General features: G+C 42.0%; 1 protein-coding gene across 1 annotated transcript in view; it reads left to right on the top strand.

The window, feature by feature from the left end:
• The window catches only part of cops9 (COP9 signalosome subunit 9), a 35,475-nt gene extending 22,157 nt beyond the window's left edge, over positions 1-13,318 (top strand). The window contains exon 3 of the mRNA XM_068042043.1: positions 2,070-13,318. Coding sequence (XP_067898144.1) covers positions 2,070-2,089 — 20 coding nt within the window. The 3' untranslated portion in view covers positions 2,090-13,318. The remainder of the gene's footprint in view (positions 1-2,069) is intronic.
• The last annotated feature ends 1,140 nt before the right edge of the window (positions 13,319-14,458 follow it).

Consider the following 14,458-nt stretch of genomic DNA (forward strand, 5'->3'; position numbering starts at 1 on the left):
AATAAGAACCACGTTTATCTTTAAGAATGATGTACGCTTTAATGTAGGTTACATTTTTAAACCAAAATGAATGGTTGTTGCTTCTAATGAGTCACAATTGATTTTGCTTGCAGTTGGACTTCTATTTGCTGCAAAGGAGCATGAATATTTGCAAGTCTGTCACAGTAGTAGAGCTGTCCAATTGTTTTGATTTATTTTCCCCATCAGAATCTCAAGCCAGTTACATACTTCAGACAAACTCACAGCAATTGTTCTTAATTGTAAACAGTAGCACATTAAAGTTTTTCTTCCTCCCAACTCCCACACACGTAATTGGGAACAGCTTCAATTATATTTATAATATACCATTTGTCAAAGATGTATGTGGGCATTGTAATTATTTGCACATTTGCTATTGGTATATTTAGCTAATTTACTAAAGTTGCCTTTTCTGCTGTGTTGCACAGTACTTTGAAACAATGTAGTGAATTGGTGTTTGTGCATCTCAAAAAACATAAGGGACTTGGTAAGCTGTAGCTTTTTTAAACCAAGATACTGCACAGATAGAAATGCTAAACAATTTTAAGAGCCACTCTATGTACTTAATTAATTCCAAGGTTTCTAAAACGGTTGAGTTATTACATGACCATTTAATAGCAGACACGACAGACAGAATTATATGTTGCATTCATAATGTTGGATCTCTTAAAACACTGGGGAATAAGCATTAAAATGAAGTGGTTTCTGTTACTGAACAATAGAAAAAAAATTGTTACCAAGTATAACATTCGAAGGTTCAGTGGTACGACATATTCAAATACAATTGTTATCTGCCACAGACTGCTAGGATACAAGGTTCAAGAATACTGATTTTGACAACTTTCCACTGGTGTCATTGTCACTAGCAAAGGTACAGAGTGAAAATGATAATAGGGGAATGGGTGGGGTGGTGGTGGTGGAAGAAGAGAAAGCTGGTTGCGCCAACCTGATCTGGCTCTGAGCAATTCTCTGACTGACCCGACTGGTATTGCCAAAGCCTTCACAACAGGACGTAGTGCAAGGGAGAGACAGGCAATAAAAGACCTGAAGATAATTGATTGGACATTTGGGAATGAAATATTCTGTAAAATAAGATGTCATGAAGCAATATTCAAGATCCTGGTAACTTTTTTTCAGGTCCAGAAATACCTGAGTATCCGATATGAAAAATTTTGAGGAAGCAATAAAATTTATTGACAAACGTGTCGCTGCATTTTTTAAACTAAAGTATGCAAAATTTGAAATAGGTGTTTTGAAGTAATTGCAGTTTGTAGGAATGAACTGTGGTGCCTAACCTGTCCTCTCCATGCAGTGTAATATTATTACTAGCCTACCTAAAAGACACTAACATCAATGTTGTTCTGAAGAGGGTCTGTTCAAAATTTACAAAATGCAGTTATAGGTGAAAACTGCTATGTGACAAATATGCATAGTTCAGATTATGATATTAACATACTTGTGCACCCAAGGAATGTGCTTGGTTTAAATGCTCAAAGTTTCTTATCATTCATCTAAAAACTATTGGTGTTTTTTCCGGAATTAACTGAAACTCGCTCATTTTTTGTTAGTATTTTGCAAATGTTAAAAATATAGAGAGAGAAAAAGAAATCCTGAAAATGCTGGAAATTTGAAATGAAGATGGAAAAATGCTGGAAATACACAGCAGGCCTGTCAGCATCTGGAAATGGGCTGGATCTTGCAGGGGTGGCGGGGGCATGTGCAGATTAGCATGGAAGTCCTGAAGTTGCGTCTGTCACTGAAGGTTCTGATACAGGCTGTGCTGTGGACTACCGCCCACAGCCAGTAATTGTTAAAATCAGAGAACTTTATTTTTCCCACTCCTACATCGTCATTTGAAACCCCTCAAATAATTTTTAATTAAGTGTAACTGGGTTTTTAACGGCAAAGTGATTAATAACATTTGATGAACAGAACTGACAGAAAAAATAATTCTAGAATTGTGGAGTGCTGTTAAATAATAGATTTTTTAAAGCTTATATTTAAAAAAAATACATTTAAATTTTATTTGTTTTTTGTTTCCTGTTCTGCAGGTTTGTGCGACTCCTTTTAATGTGATTGGATTTTTGTACAGCCTGAAGACATCACTGCTGTTCTAAACTGGGAATCCCTAATAAAGAATGCTGCAATCAGTTGCAGTATCACTGTACAGTGATAGATCAAGCAATCTCTCTGGCAAGAATTTGACCTTTCAGCGAGACTTACTTCATGGTCAGCAGGGAGCACCCTTGCTTCGCTGCTGTCTGCAAATTCCAGGCCAAGTTAACTTTTTAGAGTGAGACCCTCTGTCAGAAGCCCACATTATAGTGAAGGTTTCTACCCAAAATAAATATTAACCCTTTTTTCAAATCTTGCTGAAATGCTGACGGACCTGGAATTGTCTCCTTTCTGTTTTTATTACGTCTTGTAAAACCCACAGTCTTGCTTAAAGGTCAAGAATGAGGCCAGAGAAATTGCAGATACAACGATCCAAGAATGAGCCAGAAGGTTGGGAACAAGGGCCAACGAGCAACAGGAGAGCAGGAGACTTGGGATCAAATATTAGGAGGAGACAAATCCGGTGGTGTGAGGCTGGGGATGCAATTGGTAGTATTATGACCGATCGCTCCTGTCAAAGCCCCCAATCAAAATATACGATTCTGATTGTGGTGGGACCAACGCACTCTTAATTCAATCCCGCTGCTCCACAGATCAGTTAACATATCATTTAAAACTTTCCAAGTTAAAGAAAGACCCAGCCAAATTGTACCATCTATTAAACACCAACACCACCGCCCCCCCCCCCCCCCCCCGAATGAGGCTAACCAGACAAGGTAACTTTAAATCAACAAATTAACTCTTTAATTAGAAGAACTAAATTCTTAAACACTATGAAGATATAAACAACACTTAAAATAGAAAAAATTAGAGTCCTTGCAAATTTACAGTCCAATGTTGCTTGAAGTCATCACAGTCCAATGTGGGGGGAAAAAGGTTCTTCCACGGTAGAACAGTCCGTAGTCTAACTTTAGTAGGTGATGCTTTCCTTCTCCAGCAAATTTCAACAATTAACAACTTGCAAACATTTGCAATGGAATCAAGCTTTCTTTAGAGTTTTTGAGGGATAAAAGATTGTCTCAGTCTAACTTCCCTTTCTTCAATTTAAATTACCAGAGATCTCTGTTTTGGCTTGACTTTTTTTTTAGAATTTTGAGAGATAATAAACAGACTAAAATCCTCTTCAGTTTAAATGGTTGAGAGCTCTTTCTTCAGGTGCCAACACTTTTTTAATTTCCAAAGTACACTTTATTCATAAAAATCTGTTTTAAAAAAAAAAAATTACAAAACAGTTCCAAATGCACCAAGTCACAACAAGACAAAGACTGCAAAGGAGATCAGTTTCCTTCAATACAGGAGTGAGTTGCCTCACAACCCTTCCATTTCATTTTACATGCCATGTACATTTTACAGCAGACAAATATTTTCTGGCTACAGTTCGAGGGGTTTTCCATGGATCCAGCCCCTCAGTTCACCTTGGTGGGGGGACCTTACACAGTGGTCTTTCCCCATTGAGCCTTTGCCGCGTCTGCCCCCAGCTTTAGTGCGTCCCTCAGTACATAGTCCTGGACCTTGGAATGTGCCAGTCTGCAACATTCGGTCGTGGACAACTCTTTGCGCTGCAAGACCAGCAAGTTTCGGGTAGACCAAAAGGCGTCTTTGCATCCCTGGGAACAGCCCATAGAGTACAGACTCCTGTGTTACAGAGCTGCTTGGGCTGAACCTCGACAAAAACAACTGCATCTCTTTCCACACCTGCTTTGCAAAGACACATTCCAGAAAGAGGTGGACAACTGTCTCTTCCCCACCACAGCCACCTCGAGGGCATTGTGCAGAGGGTGTGAGACTCTGGGCTTGCAGGAAGGATCTGACGGGGAGGGCTCTTCTCACCACCAGCCAAGCTAGATCATGGTGCTTGTTTGAAAGTTCTGGTGATGAGGCATTCCACCAAATGACTTTGGCAGTCTGCTCAGGGAACCATCCGACTGGATCCACCATCTTCTTTTCCCGGAGGGTCTTGAGGACATTCCATGCAGACCACTACCTGATGGATTGGTGGTCAAAGGTGTTTTTCCGTAGAAACTTTTCCACGAAGGATAGGTGGTACAGCACGGTCCAACTGGATGGAGCGATCTCCGGTAATGTGACCAGGCCCATCCTTCGCAACAGGTGCCAACACCAGCTGTTGTCTTCTGTCTGTGTCAGTCTCTGTGTCTGTGTGTTCTGTTAGAACAAGCTTCAACTAAAAGCCAGTTCAAAACTGAATTGTAACAAATGTATCGCGTGAGACTCTCTCCCAGTGGCTGTTTCCATGGTATCGGGAATGCACCCTTTGAATCGCAGTCTCCAAATGGCTGTTTTTAAAGCAAAGAAAATGCACCTTCCTATAACTCCTGAGGCTTGCTGGTTCTTAAAGCAATACTGATCCTTTGCAAGCCTTAAAGGCAAACTGCATATTCCCAGAAAAAAAAACTACAGGACCATGTTAGTAGCTTAGGGCTAAGGTGATGGTGGCAATGGAGTTAGAGGGCTGTGTGGAGAAAAGGTTAACATACAGCTTTCCAAGGTACTGTTAAACCTGTTGGCAGAAGTTATGACAATAAATTCAAACTTACCTCTTTTGTTTGGTGCTAGCTGTGGCAACTTAAGAGGGAACTGGCATAACAGCTGGAAGGGATTTGAAAGTGTTTTTCCAAGTATCTGGTTACTTTTAAGACGTGATTGTAGCCACTCAGACACAAACCAAACACAAGGTAGCTTTGGTGCTGATTGCAGAAAGTATAAGCACAGAACTGGTTGGAAAGCTCAGACTATATCCTCCCATTTTTGTTAGCCTCCTTTCTCTGTTGCTGCTGTCTTTCTGCTGGGATAATGGGTAATCCAGGTTTCTGTAGAGCTGCTGTTCATCTCTCTCTGTTATCAGCATGCCTGTAAGCTTAAGTTTTGTCATTGCTGAAACACTGCACAGTGTTGTGATGAAGAACAGATAAAGTTGCCCAAAAATTATTGATGTCCCTGTGGCAAAGGGAATCACGTTTACTCCAACAAATAATAGTTTCACAACTTTTTTTAAGGATGGATGAGCGCATCACACCAAATAACCACACCACAAGGAAATGCAATCTATAACTGACTTCCAATTAAAAAGTAATGAACTAACAATAATCATGCATGCACACAGCTGCCCAATCTCTGTCCCAAGCTTTTGATTTATCGGTGGAAATACATTAACTAGAAAGAATAGTCGAAGAATTATATGATCCATTTCCAAGTGATTCAAGAAGAGAGTTGAGAAAATGAGGTCAAATTGTAAAAATTGTTGATGTTGTGAACAAGGACGAATAGAATATGAACGCAAGCTAGCAAAAAATATAAAAACTGACTGTAAAAGCTTCTACAGGTACATAAAAAGGAAAAGTTTGGCTAAGACAGGCAGAGTCAGGAGAATTTATAATGGGGAATAGAGAAATGGCACAGAAGCCAAATGATTACTTTGTGTCAGTCTTCACTGAGGAAGATACAAGAAATCTCGCAGAATTAGAAGATCCAAGGGATTAGGGGGAATGAGGAATTGAAGGAAATTAGCAAGATGGTTGTATTGGAGAAATTAATGGGGCTGAAGGTTGATAAGTCCCCAGGACCTGATATTCTACATCCCAGAGTGTTAAAAGAGGTAACTATGAAGATGGTGGATGCATTAGTGATCATCTTCCATAATTCTATAGATTCTGGAGTGGTTCCTGCAGATTGGAAGGTTGCAAATGTCACCCCACTATTTAAGAAGGGAACGAGAGAGAAAATAGGGAATTACAGACCTGTTGGCCTTACATCAGTCATTGGGAAAATGCTAGAATCTATTCTAAAGGATGTGATAAATGGACACTTGGATAATAATGATCTGATTGGGCATAGTCACCATGAATTTATGAATGGGAAATCATGTTTGACAAACCAGTTGGAGTTTTTTGAGATGTTACTAACAGAATTGATAAAGGGGAGTCGGTGGATGTGGTAGACTTGGATTTTCAGAAGGCTTTTGATAAAATCCCCCACAGGAGGTTGGCTAGCAAAATTAAAGCACATGGGAGAGGAGTTAATATACTGGCATGGATTAGGATTGGTTAACAGACAGAAAGCAGACAGTAGGAATAAACGGGTCATCTCACGTTGGCAGCCTATGACTAGTGGGGTACCGCAGGGATCAGTGCTTGGGCCTGAGCTGTTCAGAATATATATCAATGATTTGGTTGTGGGGACCAAATATAGTATTTCCAAGTTCGCGGATGACACAAAACTAGGTGGGAATTTTGTGAGGAAGATGCAAAGCGGCTTCAGGGGGATTTGGACAGACTTAGTGATTGGGCAAGAATGTGGCTGGTGGAATATAATGTGGAAAAGTGTGAGGTTATCCACTTTGGTAGGAGGAACAGATGTGCAGAGTATTTCTTCAATGGTAAGAGATTAGAAAGTGTAGATGTACAAAGGGACCTGGGTGTCCTTGTCAATAAGTCACTGAAAGCTAACATGCAGGTGCAGCAAGCAATTAGAAAGGCTAATGGTATATTCGCCTTTATCACAAGAGAATTTGAGTACAGGAGTAGTGAAGTCTTGCTTCAATTGTATAGAACCTTGGTTAGACCACACCTGGAGTACTGTTTGCAGTTTTGGTCCCTTACCTTAGAAAGGATATTATTGCCATAGAGGGAGTGCAACGAAGGTTCACCAGACCTGTTCCCGGGATGGCAGCACTGTCCTATGAAGGGAGATTGGGGAAACTGGGCCTGCATTCTCTAGAGTTTCGAAGAATGAGAGGTGATCTCATTGAAACCTATAAAATACTTAAAGGGATAGACAGGGTAGATGCAGCTAAGATGCTTCTCCTGGTTGGGGAGTCTAGAACCAGGGGACACAATTTCAGAATAAGGGGGAAGCCACTTAGGACAGAGTTGAGGAGAAATTTCTTTACTCAGAGGTTGTGCATCTTTGGAATTCTCTATCCCAGAGGACTGTGGAAGCTCACTCATTAAGTATGTTTAAAGCAGAGATGGACAGAATTCTAAATACAAATAACATAAGGGGATATGAGGATAGTGCGGGAAAAAGGCATTGAAGTGGATGATCAGCCATGATCATATTGAATGACAGGGCAGGTTCGATGGGCTGAATGGCCTACTCTTGCTCCTATGTCCCGATTATAATACTGTGTTGGCATGAATGTTTAAAAAGGATTTATTTAAGCATTAAGTTAATTACAAATGTATAAGTCAATTGTTTTACAGTTGAGTACAGTTCTTTATATAATAGAATTGCAGTATAATCTAGCCCTGGTCTTGTCACGATATTTGAACATTTTTACCAAGCCCTAGTTTTGCTTCTTGTATCCAAGTTTGGTTATAGGCATCTGCGTTGTCCATCCCAACAGGTGGCAGGGTCCCATTACGGTAACCACCTAGCTTTAGTAATAATCCAGGATTTTTTTATTTTGTGGACAGCCTTAAAGGAGGAATGATTCCTGATTCCAGTGTAAATATCTAAAGTTGTAAAATTCCGCATTTTGTTTATCAATCTGGATTGTGTGAAGCACCCTGATGGAGATTTGCAATTACGCCACCCTTCCTGTTTTTGTAACCTATTGTCCCCTCTTTCGTTTGACTAAATCTCCCCCACCCTGTGCCATGTGTCCTGGTTGAGAGAGCATGCAGTTAGTCTTCTCCACGCCTTCACCAATCCCACTCTTGAATCAGCAACTGGAGGCACACATATTAACAAAACCAGTTATATACTGTCCTTGGGGCATCCCAAAATGTTTCACGTCAAATGAATTGTATTTGAAATCAAGTCAATGTTGCGAAGAGTTTGACTTTGCTTGAAAAAGGAATGCTGTAATTTATCAGCTGCTCCTTTATCTGTATTTAAGACAATTTCTTTCCTTACTGCAACCTTAAAACATTACAAAGCTGAAACCTGGCAACTGCTGCATCATACTGAATTTGAACAGGACACTAGTTCGACTGGATGAGTATTATAGTGTGCCATTCTGGGTACTTCACTATAGGAAAGATATTAGACCTGGAATGAGTACATAATCAATTCATCACAATGATACCAGGAATGAGAGGCTGTAGTTATGAAAAAGGATTTTTAAAAAGTCTCTTTTCACAGGAAAGAGATTAAGAGTAGACCTATTGTAAATGTTCAAAATTCTGAAAGTGAAAGAATGTTTCCATTTTTTGGTCAATTTGGAACCAAGGAGTATAAACTCAGGAAAAGGGAAAAGTTGGAAGACATTATTGCCACACAAAGGATTCTCATTGTTTTCCCACATGTGGCTAATGAAGCAGCAGACTATAAGACTATTAATGAGTGTTTGAAAAGGAATAATATAAAGGGACGAGCAAGTAAATTGGTGAGCTAGCAATGGGACAGGTGTGAGGGACTAAATGGCATTGTTTTGCTGCTGTAATGTCTATTATTGTCTTCCTTGTGTGGTGCTATTATGCAAGCTGCCACTCCTGCTCAGTACTGTGCTGAAAACGGTGGACATGCGGATGTCTGAGAGTTTTCTTTAGTCAACAAAAATGTTATGGATGCTTAATTATTCTTGAAATTTTCTTCCAAATCTCTCCTAACAGTTTATATGCTGTATAGTCTATGAAGGATGCCCCTTTTAAAAGTATGAGAGAGGGATCAGTATATTCTTTTGAGAACTCAGACCCATATGGTAAGCTGTCGCATTACACCTGAAAACATATTGAGTGCAAAATTCCAATCCATAGTGCCTGTTTTATGGGTATCCACAGAGTCCTTAGAGATTCAAAATGGCATTTGTGGTGCAGATGCACACATCTGGTCATGCTGGATGCCATATTGGTGAGGATTTTTGTGTGCACAATGAACATCCGCTAGAAGTATGCAGAGTAGACAGATCATGACATCAGTCAGCGTGTAACACTGATTTGACAGCAGTGCTACCATTTTGGAGCTCAACACTCCAGCTAATGCCCTCTCTGAATCATGCATTCAGTAACAGGAAAGACCCTCGCTATTTAAAGGGATTATCAACTACTTACAGGTTAGTTGCTGCTTGATTTCTACAGGCCGTTGCTCTGTTTGTACAAGTGTTTGGTGCTTTCTAGAGTGCTTTAAAATTGCTACAGACTATGGGGAGTAGTGTGGCAGGTACTGAAGGCCTTTGTTCTGCCTTCAAGGATTCTGCACAAACCAGTTGCTCCCAGACATTTTCCTTGGAATACAGCAAGACTGGGAGAATGAGCAAAGGTGTCACAGTCGGGCAAGCTGATAGAAAAGAGAGGAGGGGGTGAAGTGCTCTCAGCAGGAGACCATATCTGCCTGGGTATTCAGGGAGCAGTTGTTCTAGCTGAACCTGAGTGAGGAGCAGCGAGGAGGACCTTACTGAAATCTGCCACCTGTTGCAACCATAGCTTCAACCTCAGAGCAGGGATAGGACGGCATTGCCAGTGGATATGAAGCTGAATGTGGCCATTAACGTTTGTGCCTGGCTCCTTCCTGTCTGCAGCAGGTGATATTCAACATCTCATAGTTTGCCATCCACTGTTGAGTAAGGGAGGTCACCAAAGTTCTCTATTCAAAGAGAGCTGACGACATTATATTCACTCTTGCCCGAAAGCAGCAAGCAGAATCAGCACCTGGCTTTGTGAGAAGTGCAGGCTTCCCCATGGTGCAGGATGCCATTGACTACACACTCACCACTTTGCAGCCAGCACATGTCAAGTCTGAGATGTACCACAACTGGAAGTGATTCCATTCCCTCAGTGTCCAGCCGTCTATGACCATAGACAGAGAATCATGTAGGTCAATGCTTAGTATCCTGGCAACAGTCATGATGCCTTCATTCTGCAGCAGTCCACCGTGCCTTCTGCATTTGAGCCACCATGACAAACCAGAGGTTGGCTATTGGGTGACAAGGGCTATCCACTGACCACTTGGCTCATGACACCAGTGCACAACCTTTGCACACGTGGGCAGCATGCATGTAATGAAAGCCATGCTGCTACATGAAATATTACAGTTACAGAATAAGGGGGTACACATGTAAAACTGAGATGCGAAGGAATTTCTTCTCTCAGAGGGTGGTGAATCTCTGGAATTCTCTACCTCAGAGAGTTGTGGAGGCTAGGTCACTAAGTGTATTTATGGAGGAGGTAGATAGATTTTTGAAATCCCGGGAAGTCAAGGGGTTTGCAGAGCAGGCCCGAAAGAGGAGTTGAGGCCTGGGACAGATCAGCCATGATCTTATTGAATGGCGGGGCAGGCTTGAGGGGCTGAATGGCCTACTCCTGCACCTATTTCTTATGTTCCTATATGACCACTAGGCCATTGGCGTGCTGAAACAACACTTCTGCTGCTTGGACCACTCTGGACAAGCCGTACAGTACTCAGCAGAATGGGTGTCAAAATTTATGGTGGTCTGCTGCACCCTGCAAAACGTCGCCAATATGTGGCTAAACGGTGAGCAGAAGAGGAGAGGAGGAGGTAATCTCAACTGAGCTCAATATCAGTAACGCAACACCAATTCTCCATTCACCAACAGTACCCACCTTACCTCCTCTGTCACTGAACATCACAGCATCCGCTTGGCCAGAATGCAAGAACGAAAGCCAACACAAAAATAAATCCAAACTAAATTTAAAATTAAAACCATGCAATATTGCATACAAAAGTCAACTAATCACCTTTGTGCATTCCCTTGGCGTCCATCTTCTGTGTGCTTTTACCTGTCCCAGTGGCTGCAGTATGGCTAGTGGAAAGCTGCAGACTTTTAGTGGGAGAGACTACAGGTAGCCATGCAGAACGCTTTCAATCAGCGAATGTTCTGGAAGGTCCAATTTCAGACTGAAGCATCTTAGTATAGGTGACAGCAGTCCAGGCTGGCTGGCTGGCAATAGCAAGGACACTGCCAGAGTGGCAGTGACTAATGTTCTCATCCTGAGAGGGGACAGGAGATTCATGCTCCATGGAGTCATGGCCACTACCCTGGGGCGGTGCCTCAGCAAACCCACTGTCTGCTGGAGAACACCCTGTAACATCCTGCAAGCCCCTTTCAACACTGGTATCCGCAACCATGATGGCAGCAAGTTGAGCTTGCTTAAGAGCAGTCTGAGCTTGCATGTTAGCAAGCTGGCCTTGCAAAACTGAAGGCTGAGCTTCTACTGCAGCATCCAGACTTTGGGTGGCTTCTGCTTGTGCTGAAATAGAAGCTGAGACATCGGCCATCGGGCTATATCATGGTTAGATCCGCATGTGTGCTAATGGAGTTGGCCACTACTTCCATCGGCTAGAAAGGATAGGCTGCAAGCTCTGCGCAAAGTCCTGGGCAAAGTTAGTGCTGGCCTCCCTGCTCTTTGACATTGACCTCAGGCTTTTTGGCAGGCTTACCAATGCACCAAGCATTTCTTTGTGCATACCCATCAATCTTCTGTAGCCTCCCCAATTGACGTGCTCATCTAAGATTTCTGCAGCAGACCTCCTGTGTGACCTCACCCTGTGGCGAGCTGGCACCAAAGTAAACCATCCCTCCTGCCCTGGCTGCAGGCAGATCCTGCCTCTGTGCTACTCTCTAAATTACATGCAGTGTCAGTATCTGAGCTGAGGGCTGTGAGTGTGAAATCAAGTGATGGTGTTTCTTCATCATCAGTGTCTTGTTTTTCTTCCACCGCTGCCTGTCCTGGTGGCAGTTTTTGGGCATCTGAAGGGAGAAAGGCACATGTTTAAGGTTGTGATGAGTGGATTAAGGGAGGGGCAGAGTGGGGTGGCTGGCGTGATGAGCAACAAACATAAGGTGCATGCTTGGACCATCTGTAGTTTGTAAATCAGAAGAGATTATGGAATGAGGAGGAAGTGGACTGTGAGATGGAGGGTTAGGTATGAGGATACTCTAATCTTCTATGGTTTCAGCCTTGCCACTGGCCACAGCTTCAGCAATGGCCACCATCTCCTCCATTGGGGTAAGAACATGCAGCCGCGCCTGTCCCCCGCTGGCTCGCTCCTGCTGTCTCGGGTTGTGCCCCACCTTGTCCTGCAAGAGAGTAGTATGGTTGTCAGCAGGAGTAGTGCAATGTGTTTGGGTGATGTGGCTGTCATGGTTGAATAGCTGGCAGTGTGTGCAAGCTGTGAGATGTGGGTGTGAGGTTTGCAGCAGTGCTAATTGTGTGAGGATGAGGTGCAGCTATGAATGTTAGGTAAGTTAACATTTCATCAAAACTTTGTTTCCCTCTCCACAGATGCTGCCTGACTTGCTGAGTATTTCCAACGTTTTTTTAATTTAATGTTGGGCATGAGTCGTGATTTATTTATTGTTGGTAGTTGAGAGATGGGGTGTGGTGCATTGACCAGATGGTGGGATTATGGCATTTGAAGATGCGTTCACTGACCTTGACCTCTCTGAAGTGAGTGAACTTTTGCAACACTGCATCCAGGTCCTCAGGGCTCAACTCGTGGCATTGACCACATCTATCTGGTCCCAATCCCTTCTGAGCATTGTCTGGAGGGTCTCCTGGCGGTACAGCAGTTCTCTTCTTTCCACCTCCTGCACCATGGTTTGTAGTGCAGTATTCAAGAACTTTGGAGCACATACTCTCCCATGTCAAAATGAGTTACACAATGACCTCCAGCACCTGCTCCAGCCACAATGAATTTCCCCTTTAAGGAGTGCAGGCTAGCTTTAGTGGTCCCAGCCCCTCTCAATTTTGGGCCCCCCACTGGGGTGTGCAGCAACTCAATATCACAGTCAGCGCTGGCTGCAAGCTGCAATGGTGTTAATTAGCAGGCAGCACCAAGTTGGCGTGCCACCTGCATCGGAAGCAACAGGCACATGTTAATCCCACATCATGATCCCTGTTTTACGGGCTATTGAATTTAACCTGCATAGTGTTCCCTATTAAAGCACACGTGGTATTTTATTACTTTTATTACGTTTAAGGAGAAAATGACCTGTAATCATTGAAATCAAACTTTATAAAAAGTTTCAATCACAATTTAAGGAGCAGTTTTTGAGATGGTTCAAATGCTCTGATTTGGATCATTGATTTATTTCCAGAAACAAACTAAACTAAACTTGTTGGCTTTATGTCTTCTGGAATTTTTCTGCTATTGGATACGAGCTCAGAAATAATGCTTACCAGCCTTTTTTGTGTCGTTCTCATGTTTTTCACTATTCAAAAGCTAAAATGACTTTTGTATTCATGTCCTGTATATTTTCTTTATCTGTGTAATAAAAAGGATATTGTAAAAAAAACAGCTGCTTAATTTTATACAAAATTTTTGATCATGATTTTTTTTTCTGTAGTGAATTGTACAGTAAATTACCTTTTGCAGTTTTTTTTTTAAACTAGTGTGTACTTAACACAAATTGCAGCCTATCAGACCAGAACCTGTGTCTTTAATATTTTAACTGGCTGTTCAGTTACAAGAGTCTATTGGTTCCTTTTGACTGTCCAATCACTTTGCAGCTTCCCGCATGCTTCCATGTGAGGTGCCTACTTGTTTCTGATTTAAAAAGGTACTATTGGAGCTGTAGCCCTGTTAGACTTGCACAGCTCCTAAAGGTTGCAGGATCACAGGAGCAATCTGAAGGTGGTCCCTAGGATTTGCAGCAGAGCAGTGGCAGCAACAGCAGTGTCACCTGGGAGAGCCAGCAGCGCGACACCTTGGAGTTACTGCTTTCCATTGGAAGATTTGGTTAACTCAGATTAGAGGTACTGAAAAAAACTAGGTAATGATACCCATGAAAAAGTGGTGAGTTGCTTTTGATTTTATATTTCACTAAGAACCTTTAATTACATTATATTGATTTGCATTTTGATGCAATTGTATGTTTTTAATGACAGTATTTTATACAATAAGTCTGTCAGCATGTTAGTACAGAGATTTATGTGCTTCAGGATCAGAACAGGGGTGGAATTGTTGGTCGGTGGTGCATAAAGACTATTCAACCTTTCCAGGATTGGGTCATTATTCTTGTCATGCCGAAAAGGTGGTGGCACCCAAACTCCCTCATGCACCAATCGATACTCTCTTTCTACAGGGATGTGTCATGAGGTTGGTGAGGGAGCATTGCTTGAGTGAGCTTTCAGGAAGAGGATCCAAACCACTTGTGGTACCTTTCCATTTTTAAATAGTGGCCACAAATCCTGATCTCTGACTGGCATATGTTCCACCACTGCTCAGTCTACCATTTTAAGTCATTAGAGTGTTACAGTGAAAAATAAATAAACTGAAAAGATATTTTTGAATAATTGTGAAATGGAGAATGACTGGTTGTGAAGGTTCAGAACGTAGTACAGATTTTGGTATAAATTAAATATGCACTTTAAAGTGTAAACTGCAAATTGTCTAGTTCTGTACG

This window comes from Heterodontus francisci, chromosome 11 (assembly GCF_036365525.1).
Source record: "Heterodontus francisci isolate sHetFra1 chromosome 11, sHetFra1.hap1, whole genome shotgun sequence".
Classification (NCBI taxonomy): Eukaryota; Metazoa; Chordata; class Chondrichthyes; order Heterodontiformes; family Heterodontidae; genus Heterodontus; species Heterodontus francisci.